At 49.1% G+C, this 26,222-nt stretch overlaps 1 protein-coding gene across 2 annotated transcripts; it reads right to left on the bottom strand.

Moving 5' to 3' along the window:
* Positions 1-32: 32 nt before the first annotated feature.
* On the bottom strand, positions 33-24,749 carry Tef (TEF transcription factor, PAR bZIP family member). Of its 2 annotated transcripts, none has more exons than XM_052161123.1 (4): positions 24,466-24,749; positions 11,322-11,639; positions 5,115-5,335; positions 33-3,356 (listed from the first exon to the last, which is right to left on the bottom strand). In XM_052161123.1, the coding sequence occupies exons 1-4, from the start codon at positions 24,566-24,568 to the stop codon at positions 3,141-3,143; spliced, it is 858 nt and encodes a 285-aa protein (XP_052017083.1). In that variant the 5' UTR covers positions 24,569-24,749; the 3' UTR covers positions 33-3,140. The 2 variants fall into 2 exon arrangements, with proteins under 2 accessions (XP_052017083.1, XP_052017082.1); XM_052161122.1 differs by lacking the exon at positions 24,466-24,749 and adding an exon at positions 14,853-15,114.
* Between the last annotated feature and the right edge of the window lie 1,473 nt (positions 24,750-26,222).

Here is a 26,222-nt window from a genome sequence, read left to right as displayed (position 1 = left end):
TAAAGGAGGAAGTAACAAAGACCACTGCCAAATTCTCGTCTCAAAATATTTAATTTTGCTTGAAAAGGATACATTCCCAACTTCCCTCCCTACCACATCACTCAGGCCCACCAGCAGTGACACACTCGCACAGACACACACACACATAAGGCCAATGGGCTGCTGTCTGCTTCCACCTCTGCAGCTGGGACAAAGGGGTTTCTCCTGGCCTCTTTCTCCCAGCAAAGGTAGGGAGAGGGGTTGCTGGAATGCGGCTCCCAGGCAGGATGCAGAGCCCCACACACTCTACCAATCACATGCACTTAGAAAAATAAAACCAAGTGGTGTTCTGGCATCCAACACCAAAAGACAGCAATCTCTACCTGGAAATCATCTTTGCCTTTTTCTAGAAAAATTTATTGCACTTAATTAACAGATGTTAAAGAAGCTGTGGGTGGAGCTTTGCCCTGGAAACCAAGAGCTCCACTTACAGGCCCCTCTTACAGGGAACATGCCTCTCAGGGCCCCTGGAAAGCTGCACACCTGCCCCAGGCTGGAGGACTGTAGGAGCTGCCTGGGTAGAAGCAGACCACAGCACCATCGCAGCAGGGAGTGTGCCAAGGGTTAGGTTCACTGTCTAGTGCTGTCCCCAAGCAAAGGAGTCAGACCCACTTAAGAGCCTTTGGGTTGAGGATAAGGTGACTGAGGCAGGTCATCCACAGGGTGGCTCTTTCCAAAAGATTGTAGTTCTTTATCTAGACATCTCTTAATGTACACTCCTGCAGGGGTCTAACTTATCCAGGTGTCTTCTCTGAGGCTGCCAGAGCTGAGAACAGGATGTTTCATCCTGATGCTTCTCATCCTAAGACAAACCCATGGAAAGCCAAGCAGAAGTTGGCTTCTGGAGCCTGGTATTCCTTAGGATTCAAAGATCCAAGTGCCGGAGCTTCAGGCTTCAGCTGTCAGCTCCTAGAGGGAGCCGGAGGCTTCCACAGCAAGACAAGCAGCAGAGACCAACTCTTTCTGTGCAGTCTTGGGTCCTGAGGCCAACAGAGGACCGAGCTTACTGCAGATGTCAACCTCCAGGCATGCTCCTCCCGTCTGTCTGCCTGCGGCCTTCACTCAACAGGCTCCTCCAAGAAGCGAGCAGACACTGTGTCTGAAAGACTTCAGGAGGAGCCAGAAGCCCCTCCCTACTTCTGGAAGGAAAGGAGGGCACCACAAGGCAGAAGGGGGACCAAGGGGAGACAGAAATCCCCATCTACCCACTAGGGTCAGAACACAGATGGCATCGCATCCAGAGATAAGTATCCATTCCTTAAAACTAAAACTTAAAAAACACAAACCTTACATTTTCTAGCCAAAGAAAACAAAGAGATTTTTTCAGCTCAAGGCTTGTCCACCAGTAACAAAATGAGAACTGCCTCTGGGTGAACAGCGGCCCAGAGAAGAGTGCTGGGTAGGTGGAGGCAGGCAGCCCGGGCAGACACTGACATGCTGGGTGCTGCTGCCCTTTGTAGTTACAACAGAGACACGTGTGCACACGGTTCCTAGAGAACCACAGAGTCAAAGTCAGGGACCTAGTAGGAGGGAGACCTCCCTTAGCCTTAGGGACCCTTTGTCAAGAGAGGTGGTGTGCAGGTCCCAGGAGGGCAGGGCATCTCCTGGCTCACTCCATGGCCAGTAGACAGTCTGCCCTGGTCTTAACATCATTATGAAAAGTCTTAAAAGGTTGGGGCCCCAAACTAAGCCACCATTTAAAATAAAGCCAGTGTTAAGTGTAATAAGCACCCTCATCGCCTCTGTCTCCTTCACATAGGCTGCCCGCCCTGAGCAAATGAACACGCCCTCCTGGAGGGTGCCTCGCTGACCCACGTGAGCACAGGGTTCCATGATTTCCAATCCAGCCAAATAGAAGAGAAAGGTGCAGCTGTGAGGCAGAGGGAGCCCAGGCTGCAAGATCCGCTCTCCCTAGGTCAGAGCTGTGTGGGCCTCCACTGCAGAGGGACCGCAGGCTGCTGTAAATGTCTCTAGAGCCTACTGCCCCATGAGAGCTGTACTGTAACTTCAGCAAACACAACTTGTATAAGGCGGCCTGCTGATACTCATGGGGAGGGATTCTAATCTGTGAAGTGATAGGCCCTCTTCTGCCTCCAGGGAGACCGGATTCTGGCCTGGGTACATTGGTGCGCCAGACAGAGCAAGGGCTCCATGGGGCTTCCCAAGCCCACAACAGGAGACTAAACACCATGCAGAAGTGGTTCCCCGGGGCCAGGAAGCTCAAGCTCCCTAGTGATAGGTTTTCTTTTTAAACCTAAGATCTGAGAAGGGAAACTGGGTGGGAATACTCAGAGGCCAGGCTAGTGGAAGTTAGGGGCCTCCAGAGCGGCCCAGAGATACAAAGGCGCTGGCAATTAGAGCCCAGAGACCAGCCATCCTGGGACTTTCTCTTCCATAGCAAGTGGGATGTAGAAGGAACGGATTCCAGGGCCACTGCAGGCTTGAGAGCCACAAGATAAAAGTCGGAGCTAAGAATGGTTCTGAGCATTTCTACCACAAGCCCCAAACCCCACCCACTTCCAGGCTATCCAGAGACCCCACTTCTGTGGCCCATCACCCTGTATACACTAACAGAGTATTAGCATATCCTGGCTCTCAGACCGATGGGAATGAATGTTTTTCTTAAAGATTTTTTTGGGGGAGGGTGAGGTACATGACAGACACACCCCAAATGGAAATGCACCTGCTACCTGAGACAACATTAGGGTGACAAGAATCATGACTCGTTCTGTAGACAGCCCTTGTCAGTCCAAACTGGAGACTGAGGGAAGGCTAGGAAAGCCCGAGCACTCTGTACAAGAGAACCTGGACTCCAGAGGGCCCCTTCTGATTCAGCTGGAGCGTCCAACAAGAGAGACTCGGGCCATTTACCCGGCTACGTAGATTCGCTCATGTTCCCCATCAGAGAGGATCCTGGTCCCCTGGGGAAGTCACCACATGTGCTGGCCGTGTTATAATGAAGCTGAGACGTGAGTGCTCCTAGAGCAGGTACGCCACCATGTGCCCATGAAGAGTCCTAAGTCTCCACACGAGTGGGGTCCAGGAAGCCCCAGGCAGAGGTCTGAGGTGCAGGCAGTGCCCTGCGGGGCAAGGGGCACAGGTTACAAGGGCCCGTACTTGGTCTCATACTTGGACACGATGGTCTTGCACTTGCCCACCTCCTTGCGAAGCTCAGCCACCTCCGTCCGCAGAGCTGTGTTCTCCTTCTCCAGGAACGCTGCCCGGATGGTGATCTGATTCTCCTTCAGGCGCCTGGCGTCCCGGGAGCGTTTAGCTGCCACATTGTTCTTCTTACGTCTTGTCCAATATTTTTCATCCTGTGGGGAAGTGTCCTCTGTGGGTGTCTGATATTCCCCCCAAAAGAACTTAATATTTCCTTCTTCCCATCCCCAAATTCTCACCCTGCCACACACACATAGTTTAATGCTGTGGTAAGACTAAGAACTCAAGACCCTAGAGAAGGAATCCTGTGGGACGCTGCCTGTCTCCGAGGGGCAGGTGCATGGTGGAGACCAAGTCTGTGTTGACGGCACTGGACAGCTGTGTGCTCAGCCCTTGCTTCCTTTAGGCATACTGCTGGTTGTTAGCATCTCTGTCTCTATTCTCTGTCTCTCTCTCTCTCCCTCCCTCTCCCAACCCCCACCCCAAGGTAGGTTTTCTCTGTGTATCCCTGTCTGTCCTGGAACTCACTTTGTAGACCAGGCTGGTCTTGAACTCCCAGCAATCTACCTACCTCTACCTCCCCAGTGCTGGGATTAAAAATGTGTGCCACCATACCACACTTAGTATTGGTTAAAAGTCAACAACCTAGGTGCAGTTTAGTCCCCTAAGATCATAACTGACTTTACAAGACAATTTGGGGATGGGGGGGTGGAGGGACAAAGAGGGGGAGAGTAGGTGCATGCCCATGGCCCATGGTGCATGCGTGGACAACTTTGGGTGTTGGACCTCACTCTCCATCCCCTTTGAGACCGGTCCCTTTGTTGTTCACCGCTGTGTCTGTCAGGATAGGTCCCGGCCTCCCCTCTCCCAGAGAAGAACCCTGGAATTACAGCAGTACACTGCCTGTCAGGACATACTACCTGTTACAACTTTCAAATGGTTTCTTAGGATCTGAACTTAAGTTACTCTTTTTGTGGCAAATGCTCTAACCACTAAGCCAGCATTTCTCACCTGTGGGTTTTGACCCCTTTGGGAACAAAAATCCTTTCACTGAGGTTATACTTAGACCATCCAAAAACAGATATTTGCATTACAATTTATTTATTTGGTTTTGAGGCAGGGTTTCTTTGTGTAGCCTTGGCTGTCCTAGAACTAGCTCTGTAGACCAGGCTGGCCTCAAATTCACAGAGAGACACCTGCCTTTGCCTCCCAATTATTAGGTTTAAAGACAAGCACCACCACTGAGACACATTATGATTCAAAACAGTAGCAAAATTACAGTTGTGAAGTAGCAACAAAAATCATCTTATAGTTGGAGGTGAGCCTGAGGAACTGTATTAAAGGGTTATACGTTAGGAAGGCTGAGAACCACTACTTTGAGCCATATCCCCAGGCCCACAAGGTGTCTTTTGTCCTTTAAGACTGTTCAATCTCACTTTCTATGGTTTGGCAACTTCTCATACCTGGGAGGTGAAACACTAAAATCCCCAAGCAGCACTGGGAAGAAGGGAAGTGTCGGAGGAATTAGGACCCAAGCCACACCTGAACCTCTTCCCACCAAATTACTGCAGATAGGGCTTCAAGTAGAGACCTCCTGTCTATGTGGTGTCCATAGTAGGAAGGGTTCTCCATGTAAAATCACACATGAGGAAGCACAGGGTCTATTCCAGTTTTCTTTCCCTCCCTCTCTTTTTGCCTTTATGAGAGTCTCTGCCTGCCTCTGCCTCTGCCTCCCAAGTGTGGGGTTAAGGTGTGTGCCACACGCTCAGCCTCTTCCTCTTTTCGAAGTGCCAGAGATGGAGTTTTGGGCCTCACATGTGCCAGGCAAGCACTGCACACCTGAGCTATGCCACAGTTTACCCTAGACTCTTAAACCACTCTTATGCCCTTTAATAAAGGACACTGGGTTTTACCTTCTGCTCATCAGGGACAAAGACTTTCTTGGCTTTTTTGATCATGGGCTGGGGCTTCAAGTCTTCCTCTGCAAACTTGTGCTTCCGAGGGTTGAAAAGCTCCCCACCTGGTACACTAGAGAGGACCAGGTCAGCAGGGTCAGGATTGAAGTTCACATCAACCTCCACACAGTTGGGGTCGATGGGACTTGGTGTCTCCCTCTCCTTTTCCAAGGACGATTCTGAAAGACAGGCAGACAATCTAGAAGCATCTCACTGGACAGAAAGAACATATCACTCCACCAACTTGGAGGCAGCACAGACCACAGCTACTTAGAAGAAAACCCCACCATCAGCCCCAAAGGCAGACAGACACATGTGGTTCATTCCTAAGATGATGCTGTCTTTTTTGTGTATTCTATGGATCAAACCCAGGGCTCCGTGCATGCTAAGTTTCTTTAAGTATTTTGTTTCCTGAAGAAATGGCAAACAAAACACTGAGTCGTGACAGCCCTTAACCTCCGTGTCTCAGGTTGAACAATAGGGTGAGGACACAGGCTGAGAGGCAGAGGACAGCTTACATCGAGAGCCCCACCATGTCAGTCACCGTGCTCATTCATTTGTTACAGCTCGGAAAGAAAATGAATGTTAACTCTTATTTTACAGAAAAGGATACCAAGGTTCACAGAAATGCAATTGGCTTTCCAGAATCCCAGGTAAATTGTTGAACTAAAATATGAGTCTTGGCCTGGCTGACTCTGGCTCCTGGATCTTCCTGCTCCATATGGCTGGCTGTTTTGTAGGTAAATATTGGGTTAATGTCAATTTTAGAGTTCAAAGGTTGTGTGTTGAGATAAGAGTTGTTTTTAAAAGAAAACTGAACCTCTGGCCTACATGTTCAATACTTCCAACATGAGTACACCAAATATTCAGCCAATAAATAGTTACTGAATACAAATTACATCCCTGGTACTGTCCTGGAAGAGAAAGCACAGTGTAACAGAGAGATTATAGCCAATGCATTCTCTCTCTCATTCTGTCTCTCTCTGTCTCTCTTTGTCTCTCTCTCTCTCTCTCTCTCTCTCTCTCTCTCTCTCTCTCTCTCTCTCTCTCTCACACACACACACACACACACACACACACACACAATTTATCTTCCTGTTCATGGCATAAGTGTGGCATGATCAAATTTAGGTTTTCAACTGGATCAGGTTGCATGTGGTGATATAAGCTACAGAAGACTGTTTCCCCGCACCCCAAAGGTGTGTATATGTGGTGTACATATTTGTGAGTCCTGGAGCTCAGCGGTTAAGAGCACTGACTGCAAAAAAAAAAAAAAAGAAAAAAAGAAAAGGCCGGGCGGTGGTGGCTCACGCCTGTAATCCCAGCACTCTGGGAGGCAGAGGCAGGTGGATTTCTGAGTTCAAGGCCAGCCTGGTCTACAGAGTGAGTTCCAGGACAGCCAGGGTTACACAGAGAAACCCTGTCTCGGAAAAAACCAAATCCAAAAAAAAAAACAAAAAACAAAAAACAAAAACAAAACAAAACAAACAAACAAAAAAGAGCACTGACTGCTCTTCCAGAGGTCCTGAATTCAAATCCCAGCAACCACATGGTGGCTCACAACCATCTTTAATGGGATCTGATGCCCTCTTCTAGTGTGTCTGAAGACAGCTACAGTGTACTCATATAAATAAAAAATAAATTAAAAAAAAAAGAACACTCACTACTCTTGCACAGGACCTGGTTATAGTTTCTATCATCATCCACACAGCAGCTCACAGCTGCCTGTAACTCAAGTTCCAAGAGATCCAACACCCTCCTCTGGCCTCTGTGGGAACTTTATACACAATACACATACAATACACACAGGCAAACACTCATAAGCATAAAATTAATAATGTTGGGCATGGTGGAGCATGCCTTTAATCTCAGCACTTGGGATGCAGAGATAGGTGGATCTCTAAGAGTCTGAGGCCAGCCTGGTCTAGAGTGAGTTCCAGGACAGCCAGGGCTACATACAAAAATCCTGTTATGAAGAAATAAAAAGAGGGAGGAAGAAGAGAAGAAGGAAGGAGAAGAGGAGGGAGGAGGAGGGAAGAAGGGGAATACATTCATGTCCACTGACTCATCCAGTCTTTTCCTAAATAAATGCCTAAGAGAAATACATGAGGGCTGGAGAGATGGCTCAGCAGTTAAGAGCACTGACTGCTCTTCCAAAGGTCATGAGTTCAATTCCCAGCAGCCACATGGTGGCTCACAACCATCTGTAATGGGATCCAGTGCCCTCTTCTGGAGAAATACCTGAGAGTACTGACCAGATGCAGGCACACAAGTGTTCCTAGTTGCATTGTTAAGAACTCCTACTGTACCACATGGTGAGCTCTGTTTAAAAACAAAACAGAGGACAGTTCTATTGATAAGAAGCTCAGCTAACCAACCTTTAGCTGCAGAATGGCTACACAGCGGTATGCAGTGTGCTCACATGGTGTTAGTCACCAAGGGGAACTGGCAGGCCTCCTTGACAGGGACAAGATGATTTTCACAAAACACTGTATAAAGGAGGTCAGACACAAAAAAACACACACTACTGACGCCTTTACTACAAAGTAAGTGAAAAAAAGATAGGCTTTTAGTTTCATATCTACCTGTCTACGTAGCTCAGGCTGGACTGAATTCATGGTAATCCTCCTGCCTTATTTTCTTGAATATTGGGATCACAGGTATAAGTCAACATACTCAGCTTTCTATTAAGTATGTTCTGTGAAACTATTTTAGTTTTTTAGATAAGTTCTCACCTTTGTGTAGCTCTACATGTCTTAGAACTCACTCTGTAGACCAGGAGCCTCAAACTCACAGAGATCTGCCTGCTTTTGCCTCCCAAGGGCGGGAATTAAGTGTGTGCCACCACCCCCAACATGTTTTTTTTTTACCACTAAGACAATAAAATGCCCACATAATTTTTATGTATATTATAAGACTACATAAAGTTATAAATATAAGGTTAGTAATGCAATGAATTTACAATTATTATTATTATGTGTGCATGTATGGTGCTGGGATTTAAACCTGGGACTCCCAAATGCAAGGGAAACACTAAATAGTCACTATTGCATTGCATCTGCTCACACTTTGAACGTGTGTGTGTGTGTGTGTGTGTGTGTGTACCAATGTATAAGATTGGAGGTCAGAGGATAATTTGTAGAAGTCAGTTCTCTCCCTCAAGGTCTTCAGGCTTGATGGCAAGCATCCTTACTGGTAAGCCATCTTGGTGACCCTGACCCTTGCTGACCAGATCTCTGACGGCTGTCCTGGAATTCAGTCTATGTAGTCCAGGCTTGCCTAGAACTTATTCTATAAATCAGGCTAGCCTCTGGTTGTGACAATCTTGTCTCTCTGCTTCCTGAGTACTGGGAACCCACTTGCAGTATTTAAAAACAAAGCAGGACAGTTCTATTGATAAGAAGCTCAGCTATGTAATCTCTGGTGATAAAAATCGTGATTACCTTTGAGAAGTCAACTGCCAAGTCACAGGCATTTCGTGCATAGCAACAGAGTTCTGTACCCTGACTTGGACAGGACTGATGTGGGTGGTTCACCCTGTGAAGATCCACTGAGCTGTACATGCACACATACTCACTTCAGTAAAAATCTTTCCTTAGGCTGGATATGGTACCACATGCCTTTATTACCGGTTCTCGGGAGACAGAGGCAGGCAGATCTATGTGATTTATTGTCAATTCTACATGTAAAGTATTTGAACATTGTTTAATGTGTATATATGAGTGCGTGTACATGTCAAGGCCAGAGTCTAATGCTGGGTGTATTTCTCAATCACTCCACCTTTTTTAACCTTTTACTCCCTTTTATTTCTAGGTGTGTACATCTGCACATGTATCATACAGCATGTTTGAAGGCCAAAGGACAACTTACAAGAGCTGTTTCTTTCCCTCTATTGTGTGGGTCCTGGGGCTCAGCTGTCCGGATTATACATACAGTGCACCCGAGTGTGAGTCCCACCACTCCATTAGACTTCAAGGAAAATTCCTTTTTCTGCTGAGCTATCTTGCCAGTCCACTCTTCTTATTTTTGGGGATACGGTCTCTCACTGAACCTGACTTGTCCCTACAGACTGGCTGGCTAGCAGTGTCAGACCCCAGCAGTGCCTTGCCCACCTGGTGCTAAGAATCTGAGCTGTCTGAATGATCTACTGACTTACTACTAAGCATTTCTCTGGTTCTCTTTAGGTTTATTTACTTGATGTGTACAAATGTTCTACTGCCATGCACAGGTGTACAACATGTGCACGACTGTTGAGTCCTTTGGTGTTATACATGGTTGGGAGATACAATGTGGGTGTTGTATCTCACCAAACTCAAGTCCTCTGGAAGAACACTAAGTGATCTTAATGGTTGCGTCATCTCTCCAACCCATTTCCTTTGTCTTTAATTTTTACTTAATTAAAATTTGTTTTGCAGTGCTGAGAAAGAAACCCAAGCAAGGCTTTTTAGAAAATATTTATTTTCTATCTATGCATGTTTATCTGTATACCACAGGCATACCTGTTCCCCACAGAGGTCAGAAGTGGGTGTTAGATGCCTGGGGATGGATAGTTGTGAGCTACCATGTATGCGCTGGGAATCCAAACCTGGGTCTTCTAGAAGAGTAACCAATACTCTTAAGTGCCGAGCCATCTTTCCAGTCTAGAACCCAGGGTTCTGTGCATGCTAAGCAAGCCCACTAGCACTGAACTACATCTCTTCCCTCCCTCCCTCCCTCCCTCCCTCCCTCCCTCCCTCCCTCCCTCCCTCCCTCCCTCCCTCCCTCCCTCTCTCTCTCTCTCTCTCTCTCTCTCTCTCTCTCTCTTTCTTTCTTTCTTTCTTTCTTTCTTTCTTTCTTTCTTTTTTTATTGAGATAGGGTCTCACTATGTTATTTAGACTAGCTTTAAACTTGTGATCCTCCTGCCTCAGCCTTCTGTGTATTAAGGATTACAGGCGTATTGGGGCTGCAGAGATACAGTGGCTAAAACCAAGTGCTGTTTTTGTAGTGAACCTGAGTTCAGTTCCCAGCATCCATGTGTTAGCCCCCCATAATTAAAAATAATAAATCTAAAAGGATATTTCTGATACATAGTAAAATGTTCTACCAGTGATATATACTCCAATTACTTACTTTTTATATTTTATTTGAAAAAGTTTCCCTTTTGAAAAGTAAACAGAGGGGCTGGAGAGATGGCTCAGAGGTTAACAGCACTGACTGCTCTTCCAAAGGTCCTGAGTTCAAATCCCAGCAACCACATGGTGGCTCACAACCATCCATAATAAGGTCTGATGCCCTTTTCTGGTGTGTCTGAAGACAGCTATAGTGTACTCACATACAATAAATAAATCTTTTAAAAAAAAAAAAAGAGAGAGCTTGGTGGCATGGGTCCCAGAAGATACCTGCTTCATGTCTCTAAGGCTACGGGAACTTTGCATGGCCTCTGAACAGGGAGACTAATCTTCCCCAGTGGGTTTATGCTCAGATATGAAAGCAAATAAACCAAAACCAAAACCAAACGAGCAAAAAAACAAAAACAAAAACAAAAAACAAAAAACAAAAAACAACCCTCAAGCCAAAACAGCCTCTAGATCCTGAAGGATTTTTTGGTTTTGTTGTGTTTTCAGCAGCAGGAGTGTCACCTGTGCTGTGCCTGAGCATCACCAGCCTGAGCAGATGAGCACCTTGGCCTCAAGCGCTCCTTCAGTACCTTTCAGCTGGGTGAGTTGGGCAAGTTTCTTACTTCTCTGTGCCTCAGTTTCCTCATCCAAGATTATTTTGATGACTTTTTGTTAAAGCCAGGCTTATAGTAAGTCCTAAGTTAATGTTAGCACATACAATCATGACAGTAACAGTGCTGTTTAGTAGTGTTGTCTAAACCTCCCAAGAATCTGTGGCCACAATACAGCATCAAACGCATAGTAGGACTTCTCTGGCAGAGCTGCAGTCTGGGAACTCAGTCCAGCATCCCGAGCAGTCCCCACAGAGGCGGACTGCTGCCAGGGTGGCTGTTCTACCCCAGCCTTACAGACAGTACTCAAGAGTGGGGAACAGAGTGTTCCTCTAGTCTACAGCCCATCAGGACCTGCCTAAGAAGAGGGGCACACAGGAGTGTGTCGAGCAGAACTCAGTGGGAAGTGGGCTCCTTAGATGAGACACATGGGCCTGCCCAGAGGCCTGTCACCAACCTGTGCTGGACACGGTTTCCGAGGGCTGAAAGACGGCAGTAGAGGAAGATGGTGGAGATGCTGTGGAGGAGCTGGCAGACTCCTTCCCTTCAAGCTCTGCTACAGGCAGCAGCAGGTTCTGGGCCAGGTGGGTGGGGCTGGCAGGGATGCCATTCTCCAGCAGGAACTCATCCAGGTCCATGTACTCTAGGTGGAAAGACTCGCCATCGTAGGGGATGGTCTTGTCCCAGATGGGTGGCATGAGGGAGGCAGAGACGGCCATGGTACTGGCTGCCGCTGACTCGTCTTCCTCCAGCTTTTCCTTCCCCTTTTCCTTATCTGCAAACAAAATCTATGATGAGACACCACACATCATTCCATGATGGGGACAGTGAGTCTGGGAGAAGACCCATCTTTCTCAGAGGCCTGTTTCCATCCAACCCCCCCCCCCCATATATACCCTTTAAGAGCACATCCTGTCTTCTCGGTGTACCCAGGCAGGCTGGTCTCCTTAGGGAGTGGTACTATATTCTCTTCTGGGTCTGGCCTTTGTGAAATGCTAGCTGCATATTCTGAGGCATGAGATGGTCCCAGTGTTATTACAAACTAGTTTGTGGGCAGACATCTATAGGAGAGGCTATGAGGAAGGAAGCAGTACTTCTGACCTTTACTGATATCTTAGTGTGGAAAGGGTTGAGATTCTCAACCCAATAACTTCTAGGTTCCCCTGTCCTTTTCCCTGCAGTTAGGTTTTGCCATAGCAACTTGGGGCTGCTACCCACTAGCTGTGAGACATGTGACCAGATGCATGTTACTTAACCTGAGTCTTAGTATGTTTCACTGTCACTTCTTTTGTGAAGAACAGAGACAGCATGTGAAAATGACTACTACAAAGTACATGGTTCACAGTACACATTCTTTATTGCTATGAGCTCACTGAGGGCAGGGACTGTGTTAGATTCAGTTCCAGATTTCAGGGGCCAGTGAAGAGGCTAAGCAGTGGCTATGGGAGCCTGTGCAATGCCTGGAGAATGCTGGACTTTCAGACAGATTGGCTTCAGGTGACTACAATGAGAGGCTTGGAGTTCTTTTCAGAGCAACCAGTGTAGAAGGCTTTATCCTTGAATAAGCAGAAAAGATTGGAGGCAGGTTTCCTGGGAGGATGGAGAAGGGAGGAGGAACTGAAGAAGAAATGCTGTTTCTATTCAAAGCAAAGCTAATCAATTAGTGAAGATCAAAGCCCCCATGTCTTAGTCAAAAGGTTATGCACATGGATATCCAAGAGAGGGCAATTAAGAACAAAAATACAGAGAAATGTGACAAGCCAAGAAGGAAATCAGAGTGAGAAGGAGGCTCATCAGAGAAGTGGGAGATAAATCATGACATGTTCATAATGGGTTTTCGAAACTGAAGGAGACAACTTTGAACTCTGGATTTAGAAGTAAAAAAAAGAGAGAGAGACATCAACTATTATTATGTTGGAGAAAAAGCAGTCATGCTTGGGTCCCAAGACCAGACAGCCAAAAGGGAGCCTATTAGTCCAAGAACAATGACTAGACCCCGTGAGGTGGAGGCTCTCACAAGCAGAACTTGCTCATAGCCTATAATACGATTTAACATGAATTCTTATGGCTGCCTTTTTAATTTAATTTTTTTAAACCAGGCTTTGATTTAAAAACAACTGGGAGGCAACAAAACTCCCAGCCTGTGGGCTGGGTGGGCCAGATGGCCTCTCTTCTCATCTGAGTCCACATTCTGTTCAGAAACAAATGGACCAGTCGGGTGGGGTCACTTGGGATCAAGAGAGGTAAGAGAAGGGAGGAGATAAAAGGCAGTTTGACTGAAGGACAAGCAACAGGGAGTTTCTCATTTTGCCTGACTAAAGCAATTAAAACATTTTTTTCTGATTTTCTTAGATAGGGTCATGAAATCCAGGGTGACTTTAAACATGATGTACACCAGAGGATGACCTTGAACTAGTGATCCCCCTGCCTCTACCTCTCCAGTGCTGGGACTGCAAGCAAGCACCACTACAAGCAGTCAGGCTGTTTTAATTCAGTGTTTGTAAGGTCAAGTTTTAAATTAATTTAAAAAGGTAAATGACTGATGTGTCCGGGAGTTAAATCACAGTGACTGACACCAGTGGTTGTCACTTTCATACAACAGAAAGAACACCAAACCAAGAGCCAGAAGGCCCACCCATGTGACCTTGAGAAACCATCTATGCCTCTCAAGAGTCTCAACTTTCCTCACCTACTAAGTGAAGATAATAACCCAAACAAGATAAGACTATGTCAAAATGCTTTGTATGTGCAGATGTAAGGCAAAATCCCTGGAGGGCCTGCTACTCTCTGGTAAGCTTAAGCAAGAGCTTCCAGATGTGAGCACCAGCCCTTGCAGTTTGTCTTACACTCAGATCTGGATCGAATCACCACCTTCATACAAACAAAAGGGTTTGTGCACATGAGGTCCTGAGGCAGGAGAAGAGACTCTAGCCTCACCTGATGAGCAGAAGCTATTTATAACGCAACAGTGACAACCCTAAGCACAGCAGCCCCGGAACACACCCAAGAAAAGAAAAATGGCATTTTAGAAAGGGAAATGAGTTCCCCAGTACAGGCAATCCACAAAAAACCAATTCCTTTCCGGATACCCTAATTAAGCTGAGCTCTTGAAAATCTCAAGATCTCAGACTGAACGCACACCTCAATGGACCTAAAACCCCACAATAGGTGGCAGTCCTCTGCTCTTCCAGGCCAAATACCTAGGCCAAGTCTGTTTTCCACACAAGGCCTCAGGGACCCTTGTGGCCTTGGCAATTCGATGAAACCCGGTCCTGCTATTGTGATTCCCAACAATCCACCAGGAAAGGGACCTCAGTGGCCACATTCTAACCCTCATCACAGCCCTATTTTGCCCATTCTTCATCCCCTCAATTTTTTTTTTTTAACCAGACTTTGATTTCAAAACAACTGGGAGACACTACCAATCCCCATTTCAAATTGCTTACTCCATCTGCACCTCGGCTGCGTCCCAGGGATGCATTTCCAGTAAAGCACCACAGTGGACCTGCTCAATGTCCACTACTCGAATCGTCCTCCTCCAGGACGAGCCAAAGACATACAAAGGCCATCTGCTATATTGATCAGGGCCTCTCAAACTTTGGTGGTGAACTCTGCACTCACGAGGTTGCAGTAGAGTGCTTCTTAAAATACACGCTCAGTTTCAAGATCCGCAGACTAGGTGAGGCCTAGGAACCCGCATTTTAAGGCAAGCAGCATCCAAGGGATTTGGATGCAGGCAGCCCCGCTGGAGCCCCCTCTAAGTGGTTGCTTCCTTGCAAAGTTCTGTTGACCTGTCCTTTCCAGATCATCCCCTGACTTTCTGGGCTAGAGGCCTAGTCCAGCAGGCCCCTAGTTATCTCGGGGCCGCATAACACCACTCCACCGGACCGCTTCACCCTGACCTCTGACCGGGCCCGCCCCGCCCCCACAAGGCCCCGCCTTTACAGAAACCCCGCCCCCAGACACGCGCGAGCCGCCCCCCCCTCACCGAGGCGCGTCTCGCGCGGGGGGTTCTCCATCAGCTTCTTCAGGACCAGAGGGAAGGAGCCCGACAGGCCCCGTTCTCCAGCTGCACGCCCCGGGCCCGGCCCCGCCTGAGGCTCCACAGGCGGCTTCTTCCCGCCGCCCGCGTCGGACATCGTGCCCTACGCCCCACTCGTGCGCCTCGCCTCCCCCGCCCGCACCCCGAGATGGGCCGGAGCGGCTCGACCCGCCGCAGCTGCTGACACGGGCAGCACTGCGCAGACGCGCTACTGCACCCCCGCCTCTCTCCATCCGCACCCCTCCTGCGGACTGGTTCCGTCTCATTCATTATTCATAAGGCCAGGCCAGCGTTCCCGGAACGTGGCTTCCGATTGGTGCGCTCTGCGTGAGGGCGGGCACAGATCTTCAAGCTGGGATTGGCTGTGGGAACCAAACGATGTAGACACGTGCTGGGCCAGGTGAGGAGCATCGCTCCGCCTGCCTGAGATCATCGGGGCCTTTGGTGGAGAACCCTTGTTCTTTTTGCTCAGTCGCGTCCCCTTCGCCACCACTTTCGTGACTACAGGTTTCCTTCCAGTCCATCGCAGCCTCCCTTTCCTCCTTCCCTCAGAGAAGCCACCTCATAGGAAGGCGGAGCTAGGTCCTACGGCCCAGCCCGGACGGTCACGTGGAGCGGCAGCAGAGTCGAACCTCGCTGGGCAGGGCAGTGAAGGAAAGACTCACGGCAGCCAATGGGACAAGGGGGCGGAGCCGGCCCGCTTGCACGAGGCTCTGCACGTGCGGCTGCGGCGCGGAGGGGCGGGGCGGGGCGGAGAGGGGCGGGACTGGCTCTGGCCTAGGCCTGGCCCGGGCTGGCCTGTTCTGTTGTTTGGCGGACTCTGCCCGGGGTAGGGGGACCGGGACGTGGGTGCCCAGCCAGCGCTCCTCCCACGCTCCGTGCGAGGTTAGCGGAGGGCAGGCGGGTTCCAAGCTCCGCCGCTCAAGCGGGTGTCAGGTTGCCCTGATTTAGGGATTGGGAGAGGGCGTGGTTGCAGAATAAACACTAGTACGGAGAGCACATTCTTGAGACCTATCCACAAATCAGGGTCGGAACAGGCTTCCGTACTACTAGCTGATCGCTTGTGACCTTGGGAATTATCCAATTGCTCCACTGGTGCCCATTTTCTCAGTCTTAAAATTCAACATTGAACTAGTCTCCACAATTCGGCGCGCCTCCGAATTTCCCTTTCTTAAAATTAAAAAGCAAAACAAAACATACTTCCTGGATTCCTTAGGAAACCTGTGAGCTGTGAAGGGGTGTACAAACCTTCAAGATGGCTCGCAGAACTTTGTACCTCTTTGCAGCATAAGTCATACTCGGCTTCAAGCCCAGACAATACTAGACTCTCTGGGATTAAGCTCCCAGAGGGGCAGGGACTTGGCTTGTTTATACTCTGTGTCTCCCATGGCTCCCTTCCTCTGAAGGAGGAGCTGAGTCTGGCTGAGAGGCCGCCTGTGGTTCCTGCGGTAGGTACAGAACACCACAATAGAAGCATGGAATTAGAATTGTATTTGGACCTGAGGAAAAAGAAATTTAGCTGAGTAGGGCCTAAAGGAAGAGACTAAAGGACGTTGGGTAGCCTTTGGAACGGATGATGGACTGTGGATCCAAAATACAAGTTTTTGTGATGTTGATCATTTTCTGAACCTAATGCCTCCAGCCCATTGTTCCATTTCTCCAGTCTGTTGTTCTTTTTGTCAAATGAGGAGAAAGCAGGATTTAGCCTATGGTGTTCCCATGCAAATATCTTTCCTAATTTAATCAACGTTGATGGATATAAATCCAGTGTGGAAAAAGGAAGCTGCACAGAAAACCTAGGTGTCGTAGAACTATTAGGATTTTGTGTGTATCTTGAATATCTTTAGGAGAAACTGACCTAGAGGTTTTAGAAACAAATCTAAAAGAGCAACTCTACGAAAATGAAGCAAGCAACACATGAAACTCTAGAAAAGCTGGGTGAGCAAGATGGCTCACAGCGCAGAGGTGATTGCTGCCAAGTCTGACAGCCAGAGTTCAGTCTCTGGGTACCACATGATGGCAGGTGGAACTAAGTCACAAATTATCTTCAGATCTTCATGAGCACAATAATTCCTCTGTACACAGACAAACACACAAACACACAAATGTAACATAATATTTTTTCAAAGCAGTAGAAATCTCCAAGTGTGTTGGTTCTAGAGGAACCCGTTAGAGGAAACTGAAATGTGCACTTCCATAGCTAAGTCTTGCACTGCTGAGAAGGGGAACAGTTCCTAGGGTGGCAGAGGAGGATTGGTAAGGAAAGAGTGCTTTCCGTCTGTCTATAAGGAAGAGGACGCATGGGGAGAGTTGATTCCCTTTCCTGCTCTCCTCTCTCCCTCTTCTGCCCCCTCGGTCCCTTTCCTTACCCACGAATGGATGACGAGTCACCAACATGGAACGGCAAGAGAGTAGGGTGTAAGAAGGTAACAGGCCAGCCGGGTGGTGGTTGCGCACGCCTGTAATCCCAGCACTCTGGGAGGCAGAGGCAGGCAGATTTCTGAGTTCGAGGCCAGCCTGATCTACAGAGTGAGTTCCAGGACAGCCAGGGCTACACAAAGAAACCCTGTCTTGAAAAAACCAAATCCAAAAAAACCCAAAAAGGTAACAAGCCTAGGCTTCAAAACCTGATCTAGCTTCCGAGCCTCTTGTCTACCAACACTTCAGTTTCCCCTGGATGACCAAAGGTGGATGTTCAGAGTCCGGAAGGAGCACTACAGGCGTGTTCCCTCTAATGCGTCTTTGCAAGCTGTGGGGGATTGCAGCAATCAACACGGTCCTGAAGGCAGAGGCATTGCTTTCTCTTCTTTCTCCAACTGACCTCAAGAACCCCAGCTGCCTTGTCTGCTGGTGTTTCCTGCCGTTGCTATGGTGATAGCTGTGACCTTGCCACTTCTCAGAGTAGAGCAGTAAGTGTTGTGAAAAGTAGTTTGCTAATTGCCACAGTGTGGAAGCCCTATAAAGAAATAGACTCCCTCAGAGGAACATATTAGTACCTGGTCAAACGTTAAAGGTATGCGGCAGCTGGGTGTGGCGGGGCACACTTTTAATCCCAGCATGGGAGGCAGAAGCAGGTAGATCTCTATGAGTTCCAGGCTGGTCTGGTCTACATATGAGTTCCAGGACGGCCAAGGCTACATAGTGAGACTCTGTCTTTAAAGAAAAGAAAGTATGATGTGGCATCACACTATTTCGTATCAATAACATTTTTGAGGTTTTTTTTTTTTTTTTTTTTTTGAGATAGGGTCTCATGGATCCCAGGTTGGCTTCAAACTTGAAATGTAGATGAAGATGGCTTTGAATTTATATCCTTCTGCCAGCACCAATTTATGGCGTTCAGGAGATCAAACCCAGGCTCTGTGCATGCTAGGCAATCGGTCTACTAACTAAGGTACATCCGTAGTCTCTAATAATAGTTTTTAATTAATTAATCACTTATGTAGTGCTCACATATATAAACATTTGGAGACTAGAGGATAATTTTGGAAGTCAGGTTCCCCTTTTACCATGGTTCCAAGGATTTTTTTCCTCAATAACTTTCTTTTAAAGATTTATTTATTATTATATGTAAGTACACTGTAGCTCTCTTCAGATACTCCAGAAGGGGGAGTCAGATCTCATTACGGATGGTTGTGAGCCACCATGTGGTTGCTGGGAATTGAACTCAGGACCTTCGGAGGAGCAGCCAGTGCTCCTAACCACTGAGCCATCTCTCCAGCCCGATTCCAAGGAATTAAACTCAGATTGTCAAGCCTAGCAGCAAGGGCTTTGTCCCACTGAGCCATCTTGCAATTATAGTGAGTTTGGTTTTGTTTTTAGTGAGGGTGGGTTTGAGACAGGATCTCACTATGTAGCTCTGCACTGGCCTGGGATTCATGATTTGTAGACCAGGCTATCCTCAGACTCACAAAGATCCACCTACCTCTGCCTCTCAAGTGCTGGTATTAAAAGTATTGCCATGCCAGGCCAATAATAGTTTTTCAGTACAGTGCTTGTCTCAGGATGTCTGGAGCGGCTGTGACTCTGGCCTTGAGAGAAGACCTGAGGAGACCTTCCTCTCAGCCAATGACCTGCTTATAGCACTGTGCAAATGGCTTCTAAGCCTCAGTCATTTTCCTCTGGGAAGCAGATGGAAAAATCCTCCTGAATAGGGGGCTGTGGAGATTATCTGTAGTAAGCACTGGCAGGTACCCACCTACGTAATATGTGAGATAAATGGATGGACATCCACCCAGCATCTTCCTTCCACTTAGGATGTGTTGGTTCAGGAGTTGTTTGTGTATGATTATAAGGACAGGTTATAGAGTCGAAACCAGAGCTGGACTGGGGTGAGAAATATTATTTACCAGAATAGGAAGAGTTTTAGGTTCTGTTCTTTTCAGCTAGAAACCTATTGACCAACCCAAATTAGAAAGTCTATTGAATGAAGTCTATGCTGAACAAGAGATTTTCATTAGCCTGGACCCCACAGTGATCTTGACCACTTGGCATCTAGAAGGACTGACAGATGGTACAGGAACCTGGGATGCGCATGAGCTTCTACTGAGTTCTAGAAAGACAACACTTGGTGTCCCAATACTAAAGGCAAGTCCAATGCCCTGTTCAGAGCAGCAGTAAACACTCGTTGGCTGGCTTTCTCTGTTCAGTGTTGGTAGGAAGGTTAAAACGTTTTAGAGCCAAGTCCTATACATTTAGAGTGTTATTCATATGAACCAGCAGTCCTGTGTTTGATCTACGGTGGAATCTGGAAGAACAAGCACTAGCCATTCTTTGGCAAGTCCCAGCACCAGCCTCGCCAGCCACTCTCTTTTCTAGCCCGCATACCTGTGGCTGGGAAACTGTGGCTCTGTGCTGTGTACTTTGGTCTGAATGTGTTCTAGGGTAGAAGTGGTGGGTGGGGCTTCTTTTTAAATTCTTGCCTCTCCCTTTAGTACTCTCAAGAGTCTGCCCCAACAGTACCATGACTATGGAGAACAACTTCCCACACACGGCCAGCCCAGGCAGGGGGTGACACCACCTGACAGCTTGTTTCCCTAGCTGAAGTTCTGTTGGCGATATAGAAATAGGTGCAAGCTACAGGGCCTGACTACAGAGGTCTTATCGATGGGACCTTTCCAACCTCACTACACGCACACTCTTTCCCGTGGGTCACCTTCCCTAGCACCAACGGCCTTTTGTTCTGCAGACAACGAGAAGGTCCTCTGAGGTGCTTCACTGCACCCTCAAAGTTCTTCACATACTTATCTCTGCCTCACTTTCTAGGTTTTAGCTTAAGGGTTTCCCCTTGGAAAGGCCAGCTGGACTCATAACTGCTATCTTTCCTCATTGGGTTGCCAGTTCTAGTTAAGCCAGGACAGTGTTTGTCTCATCCACACCTGAGCCACACGCATAGCAAATGCTCACTAAGCTATAATGGATAACTAGATGACCATGAAAGACAGAGGCCAGGGAGTTCATGGTAGACATAAGCCTGGAAGCAGGAGCTGGGCGGCCTCATCGACACGTCCGTGACCCTCCCATTCTGGATCATCAGTGTTCACATTGGAGGATGGAAAACCAGACTCGCCTGCGATGGTTCTGCTGCACACACTGATGTAGGAATGAATGGTTGGCACATGCTCCCAAGAATGGCGGAGAGACTCAAGTCATTCCTTTAGGAGCCGTACTTGGGGTCTGGCCAGATATAAAGACACCTGGAAAGGATACCTTGGGACACTGCCACCAGTATTTAGCACTTGACGAAGATGAATTTTTCATGTTTCTAATTGGGGTTTTTAGCATTCTGTCTAAACTCCATCCCACAGTTACCTGGCAACAGCCAGGTAGGCCTGGCCCACTCTAAGAGGGGCTGCTTGCCCCCCCCCCTCCTCTCGCCTCTCTTACTCTTTCCTCTCTCTCTTGTCTCTTGCTCCATTGCTCCCCCCTTTCCCCATTCCCTTCCCTCCTCTCTCCATGTGGTCATGGCCGGCCTCTACTTCTCTACAACCTCCTTCTCTCTGCCTTCCTCTGCCTCTCCTACCCTCTTAACTCCCCTTCCCATGCCCTGAATAAACTCTGTTCTGTGCTATAGCTGGTCCCTTGGGGAAGGGATGCCTCGGCATGGGCCTGCTGAGGCACCCCTCCCCCACCCCTCGCCACACCCCCATAGAACATATTCTACTACTTTATCTTTTTATAAACACATCAGGGCTGGGGTGTGACAGAGCAAGTCCTGGCCTAAGGTCGAAGGAAAGGAAAGGGACTATTCCACCTATTTGTCCTGAGGTGGCCAAGCTCTCTGAGTTCATTTTTCACTAAAAGAATGGGGCAGATGCACCACGTAGCAGGCTGAAGTAAATTAAGCAATACATCCAGCTCGTAGAAGGCCACGTGTCATCCCTCCTGAGCAAGCACCGTGCTTTCTCTGGTTTCCCGGGCTTTTGAGTCCTCATACAGGCCTCATAAGACTGGGTCAGCCCAGGCTGCATGCAGGCCACCCCCTGCCTGTTTACTTCATTTCACCAAGAGGACTGGAGTGAGTCCCTTCCGCTCTCCCCTCTTGTTGTAGCCCAGCAAATAACGGTAAGATTCTGCCTATTGTACTATAGCAGAGTTGTTTGGTGTGGTGCAGGGTTGATGGAATCATGCCCCAGGAGTCTCACCACGCACTTTCAAGGAAACAGCGCTGTGTGTGCACAATCTCATAACATCCAGTTCTTTAAAGGGAGGTGAACACAAGGAAATGAGGGTCAGATGATAGGTAGAAAGAGCAGAAACCAAGCCACACTGTTCGTGGCTTTTGAGAGAAAGCCGCATGGGATGTCACAGTTGAAAACACTTCCATGTGGGACAGCTCATTTAGTCCTGGCAAGGAGCCAGCAGCATAGGTATTCCTCGTCATCCTTAAAAAGGCTAGACTGCTCACTGGGCAGGGGGCTCAGGGATCATATCCTGGCCTTGATTCTAAGGCTTTGCTTCTATGGCCTTGTCCAGAAGTGTCCCTTCTTGCAAAGTTTGACTTTAAAGTGGTCAGGCCCCTGTAAACGGAGGTCTGGGTGAGTGCAGAAGACAGAAAGGTAGATGAGGTGCCACTGAGCACAGGCAAGAAACTGTGGATGATTGAAGAAGAAGTCAAGATCTCTCAAGACGCTGGTGAACAAAGCAGGAGATGGGGGGAGCACTAAAAGCCAGTCTTTGCGGAGTCTACCTACTTGGGGACCAGAGAGAGGCAGAAGTTCGTGCAGGCTGCAGCAGGCCCTGGAGCGGCCAGAGGAGCACCATGTGGACCCTGGGAAGTGTCTTTGAACTAGAAAACAGAGCGCGCAGCAGCAGTGGGAGAGCATTCTTGAGGGCACACCTGGAATTTCTCACACTCTGCATTGCTCTGGCTCCGCTTCTGAAATTCTTTCCCGCTGGAACTTGGCTACACCCTGCATGTGACTTGGCTTGGCTGCAGAGTATCTGGGCAAGGGGAAGGAAAGGGAAGGCTTCTGCAGAGTCCTCTAGGAGAAGCCCACCTCCGGTATTGGGGACGAAGGGCAGAGTGGTGGGAAATTTGCAGGAAAAAAAATACAACAGGAACTTGTAAAGTACTTGACAGAGGACTGCTGAGCCTTCCAGCTCAGTGTGTTGGGGCCTGCTCTTGTTAAGGCAGACATTTAAGTGCTTTGGAAGGTCTGGGAGCTTTGGGGAGTAGTGACTGTAGGTGGGGAGGGGTAACATGAGTTGAGGCTTGGTGACAAGGTTGGCTCCTCCACCACTTTCCCCTCAATTTTTTTTTTCCAAGTTAGCCACAGCTCCTGTGGGATGACTTGTTCTGATGTTCAGTGAAGTGCCACATGGAGTGCCAGGTTGTCCAAGACTCAGGCCTAAGACCCAGCTATACTGGGCTAACTAATCCTCAGACAGAGGATTACCCAATATTGGCAAAGCTCTGCCTGAAACCTTGGGCAAGTCCCCTAAGTGCTGGACCCTGGCTACCCTCACATGAGGGAGGGGGACTTTTAGCTTTCATAGGGCTCTGCACACCATCTAGGAGTCAGTGACCAATGGTTGCTACCACACTTCAAAGGTGTTGTTAGTCTCAAGCAAAGAGTGGTGCTCCGAGTCAGCCCCTTTGCCTCAGGAGCTGACCCTGTCTGCGGCAGGGTAGGTATCTCGGGACAGCTGGGTGGGGTCATGAGGATGCGGCATCATCTTCCCTGCACCTGCGGGACCGGGAGGCTCTACTTTACATTTTGGAGACTCTTCCACCCAGAGATGGCAGAAAGCTCTTTGTGGTCTGTTCATGGGTATCATGACAGGCTCGTCTGTCTGTCAGGGATCTTTCCCAGGGATGTAGACATGGGCTTCTCCTGCTGAACAACTGACTTCCTTTGTGCTTTTAGACATAAGAACACCAGTATTAGAAGCCCCAGGCTGTGGTCTAAAGATCTATAAAAGGCCTTGGAGGGCCCTGCCATGACCTTTGGGGAAACCCACTATCTCAGACAACATTTCCCAGGATCAAAGCCTGCTGTCCTGCCTTCCTAGAGCTAACAAAATTAAGCCCATTCCTGGCTGTAGAGGGTGAAAGGAATGCAGGGGCTGTCCTTTTGGCTCTTAAGTTTGGAGAGCCCTGCAGGAAGAAGTCTGTTGGGGGGAGGGTGAGCGGGGTGTGTGTATGTGTGTGTGTGACACCATGGTGAGGAGATATATCAGATGCCAACACAGAATGAGGCAGATGCCTGAAAAAGGTCCCCCCAAAACACCCTGACCTCCTGTCACCCTGGCAGCACAGACAGGTGGCCTCCTCTAAAAGCGATGTGTGACGGCGGGAATGGTGGCACACGGCTACAGCCAAGCTTGTGCTTAGCATTCAAAAGGCCTAGGTTCAATCCCCCAGTACAGCAGGAAAATTTTTGATCAAGGTAGTAAGAACTGGTTGAGCCTGGAAGATTTGGCGACATAAATATCAGGAGAGAGTACCCCAAATGAGTTCCCCAACTCCCCAAAGCACTTAACTTTTCCAGGAAAGACTTGTAAGGTACCCAGCTGGTGCTGGCTGCCCAAGCCGCCCCCTCCTCCACCCTCTCTGCCACTCACTTCGCTCTTCTGCTGGTCCCTAGCCCCAGGGTTGCCTGTGGTATCCTAGGAACGCAGGGTTTGTGGTCCTGTTACATAACCAGCTTCTATCCCATCCAGGAGTTCAGCCCTCCAGCAGCGAGCAAGTGGCGAGCAGAAAGCCTCTTCTCCACACACAGCCGCGGCCCAAGCTCCAGAGGCTCCGCCACTCCTCTGCTCGCCCCTCACGTGCAGAGGGAGGGAGCTTGGGAAGCAATCAGCTTCCAGTCGGGCTCCTCCAGGCGCTGTGCTCCATCCATGCTCCACGTGAGCACAGCACCTGTCAGTAGCTGCTCGCTGGCCTCGGCACCCAAAGCCGACAGGGCTAGCCCCAGAGTTGGTGCGGCACCCACATACACCCTGGGGTCCTTCACGGCACTGCAGCCCTTCCTACCCATCTTGCTACTCTCCCCCCAGCCTGCTTCCACCCCTTAGGCACTCGGGCGACCTTGCGAGTATAGACCACTTGTGTTCCTACCTGCCTTCTTCTCTGACCAAGGCAAAGAATGCTCCAGCAGGGACTTGAGGACCTCAGGCATGTCCATGGCAGGGGCCACTCCAATCTGGTTGCAGCTCGCCATGGCCCAGCGGGAGGGAGGTGCTTGCTCCGGAGTTTAGAAGCAGCTGGAGAGGCAGGGGCTGCTGGGGAGCCACAGGCTAGGGAGGCAGGCGGGGTGTGAGCACCGAGGCAGCCAATGGGCAGCCCCAGCCCCAGCCCGCCTGTCCACCCCCAGCTCGGCCACCTGCCAGCTACGGCAGCAGCCAGGCCTTCCCTTCTTCTCGCTGCTTGGCAGGGCGGACCTGGCCGTGTGCCAGCTGCAGCACGTGGAGCCACAGCGCCAATCCTCTGACAGAGAACCCGGCCTGTTATCTAACTTTGCAAAGGGAAGTTCTTCCCCAGTCTGGGAGCCATAACCAGGGTGAGCAGAGCTCCAGCGCCGCAGCAAAGGAGCGCAGGCACAGACAGGGAGCTGAGGGGTGGGGGAGGCCTGGAGGCCCAGGTTCAGGGGAGAGCAGGGCACACCAGGCAAATCCTCCTGGGCTGGAATCAGGGGTAGCCGGAAGAAAGGACGACAGACTAGACCAGCATCCCAGGCAGCTGACACAAAGGATGCTGTAATAGCACTGTGCATGCCTTTCAGATGGGAGCTTGCCAATTCCAAGGGGTTGGGTGTGTTTGAACGTGTGTGTGTGTGTGTGTGCACACACGCGCGCGCGCCCACACACACACACACACACACATGAGCCTTGCAACGAGTGCACCCGTACATGTGGATGCATAGCTGGGGCTTCACACTATCTGTCCAACTTAAAGCCTGCTCTCCAAGTCTCTCAGAAAGGGAAGAAAAGGAAAAGAGGTCCCTACGGTGGTTGTCAAGGTGGACACTACTGAAAGGGGACAGCCCTGCCCACCTCATTCAGGCCTGCCCTGAGTGACAAACCTCACTGTGTCCATCGCTGAGGTTTAAGTGGCAGCTGGCCACCTGCCACAGGCCCTTCCTTTTTCCCACAGGTGCACTGTGGTCCCCCAGGACATCGACTGTGCCTGGGTGAAGTCACCCACTTGCATGTCCTCATCCTTCTGAGACTGGAGCAGAGAGACCAGACTTGGGCAGAGATGTCAGGCTGAAGAATCAATCGAGACCAAGCCAGAAACTGATTCTGGGGCTCAACTTCAAAACCGAACGCAGTCACCCCGGTCAGGCTTGCGTCTGCAGCTCAGACACCCTGGGCTGGATGGCTGCTCTTGGTCTTCTGTTCTGTGCCTGATCTCACAGAGACTCATGGCTGTTTTGCTAAATCACATCTTTTTTTTCTTTTCTTTTTTTCTTCTTCTTTTTTTTTTTTAAGATTTATTTATTATTATATGTAAGCACACTGTAGCTCTTTTCAGACACTCCAGAAGAGGGCGTCAGATCTCATTATGGATGGTTGTGAGCCACCATGTGGTTGCTGGGATTTGAACTCAGGACCTTCAGAAGAGCAGTCAGTGCTCTTAACTGCAAGCCATCTCTCCAGCACACACACACCCCGCCCCCAATCACATCTTACACAGAGCTGGAAACAGTCATCAATGTCTGTTTCCCTAGGTCTTTAGCATATCCTTTAACTACCATATTTTCCTCCTGTGTGATCGGCCCCAGATTAATGAAATTACATATTATATATTACATAACCCACAGCTCCAGAACTCACTCTGGAACCAGGCAGGCACTGGACTTGTGTTCTTTCCGT

This window comes from Apodemus sylvaticus, chromosome 17, assembly GCF_947179515.1.
Source record: "Apodemus sylvaticus chromosome 17, mApoSyl1.1, whole genome shotgun sequence".
In the NCBI taxonomy this organism is placed as follows: domain Eukaryota; kingdom Metazoa; phylum Chordata; class Mammalia; order Rodentia; family Muridae; genus Apodemus; species Apodemus sylvaticus.
This window is presented reverse-complemented; position numbering and strand designations above follow the sequence as displayed.

Bases quoted from the DNA above. Each gene is read 5' to 3' on its own strand.
- Tef (XM_052161122.1), bottom strand. From the start codon at position 15,003: ATGTCCGACGCGGGCGGCGGGAAGAAGCCGCCTGTGGAGCCTCAGGCG. The intron at 11,640-14,852 runs GTGAGGGGGGGG...TTTTGTTTGCAG, and splicing joins CCCGCGCGAGACGCGCCTCG to ATAAGGAAAAGGGGAAGGAA. The intron at 3,357-5,114 runs GTAAAACCCAGT...ACTTCCCCACAG, and splicing joins TTGTCCCTGATGAGCAGAAG to GATGAAAAATATTGGACAAG.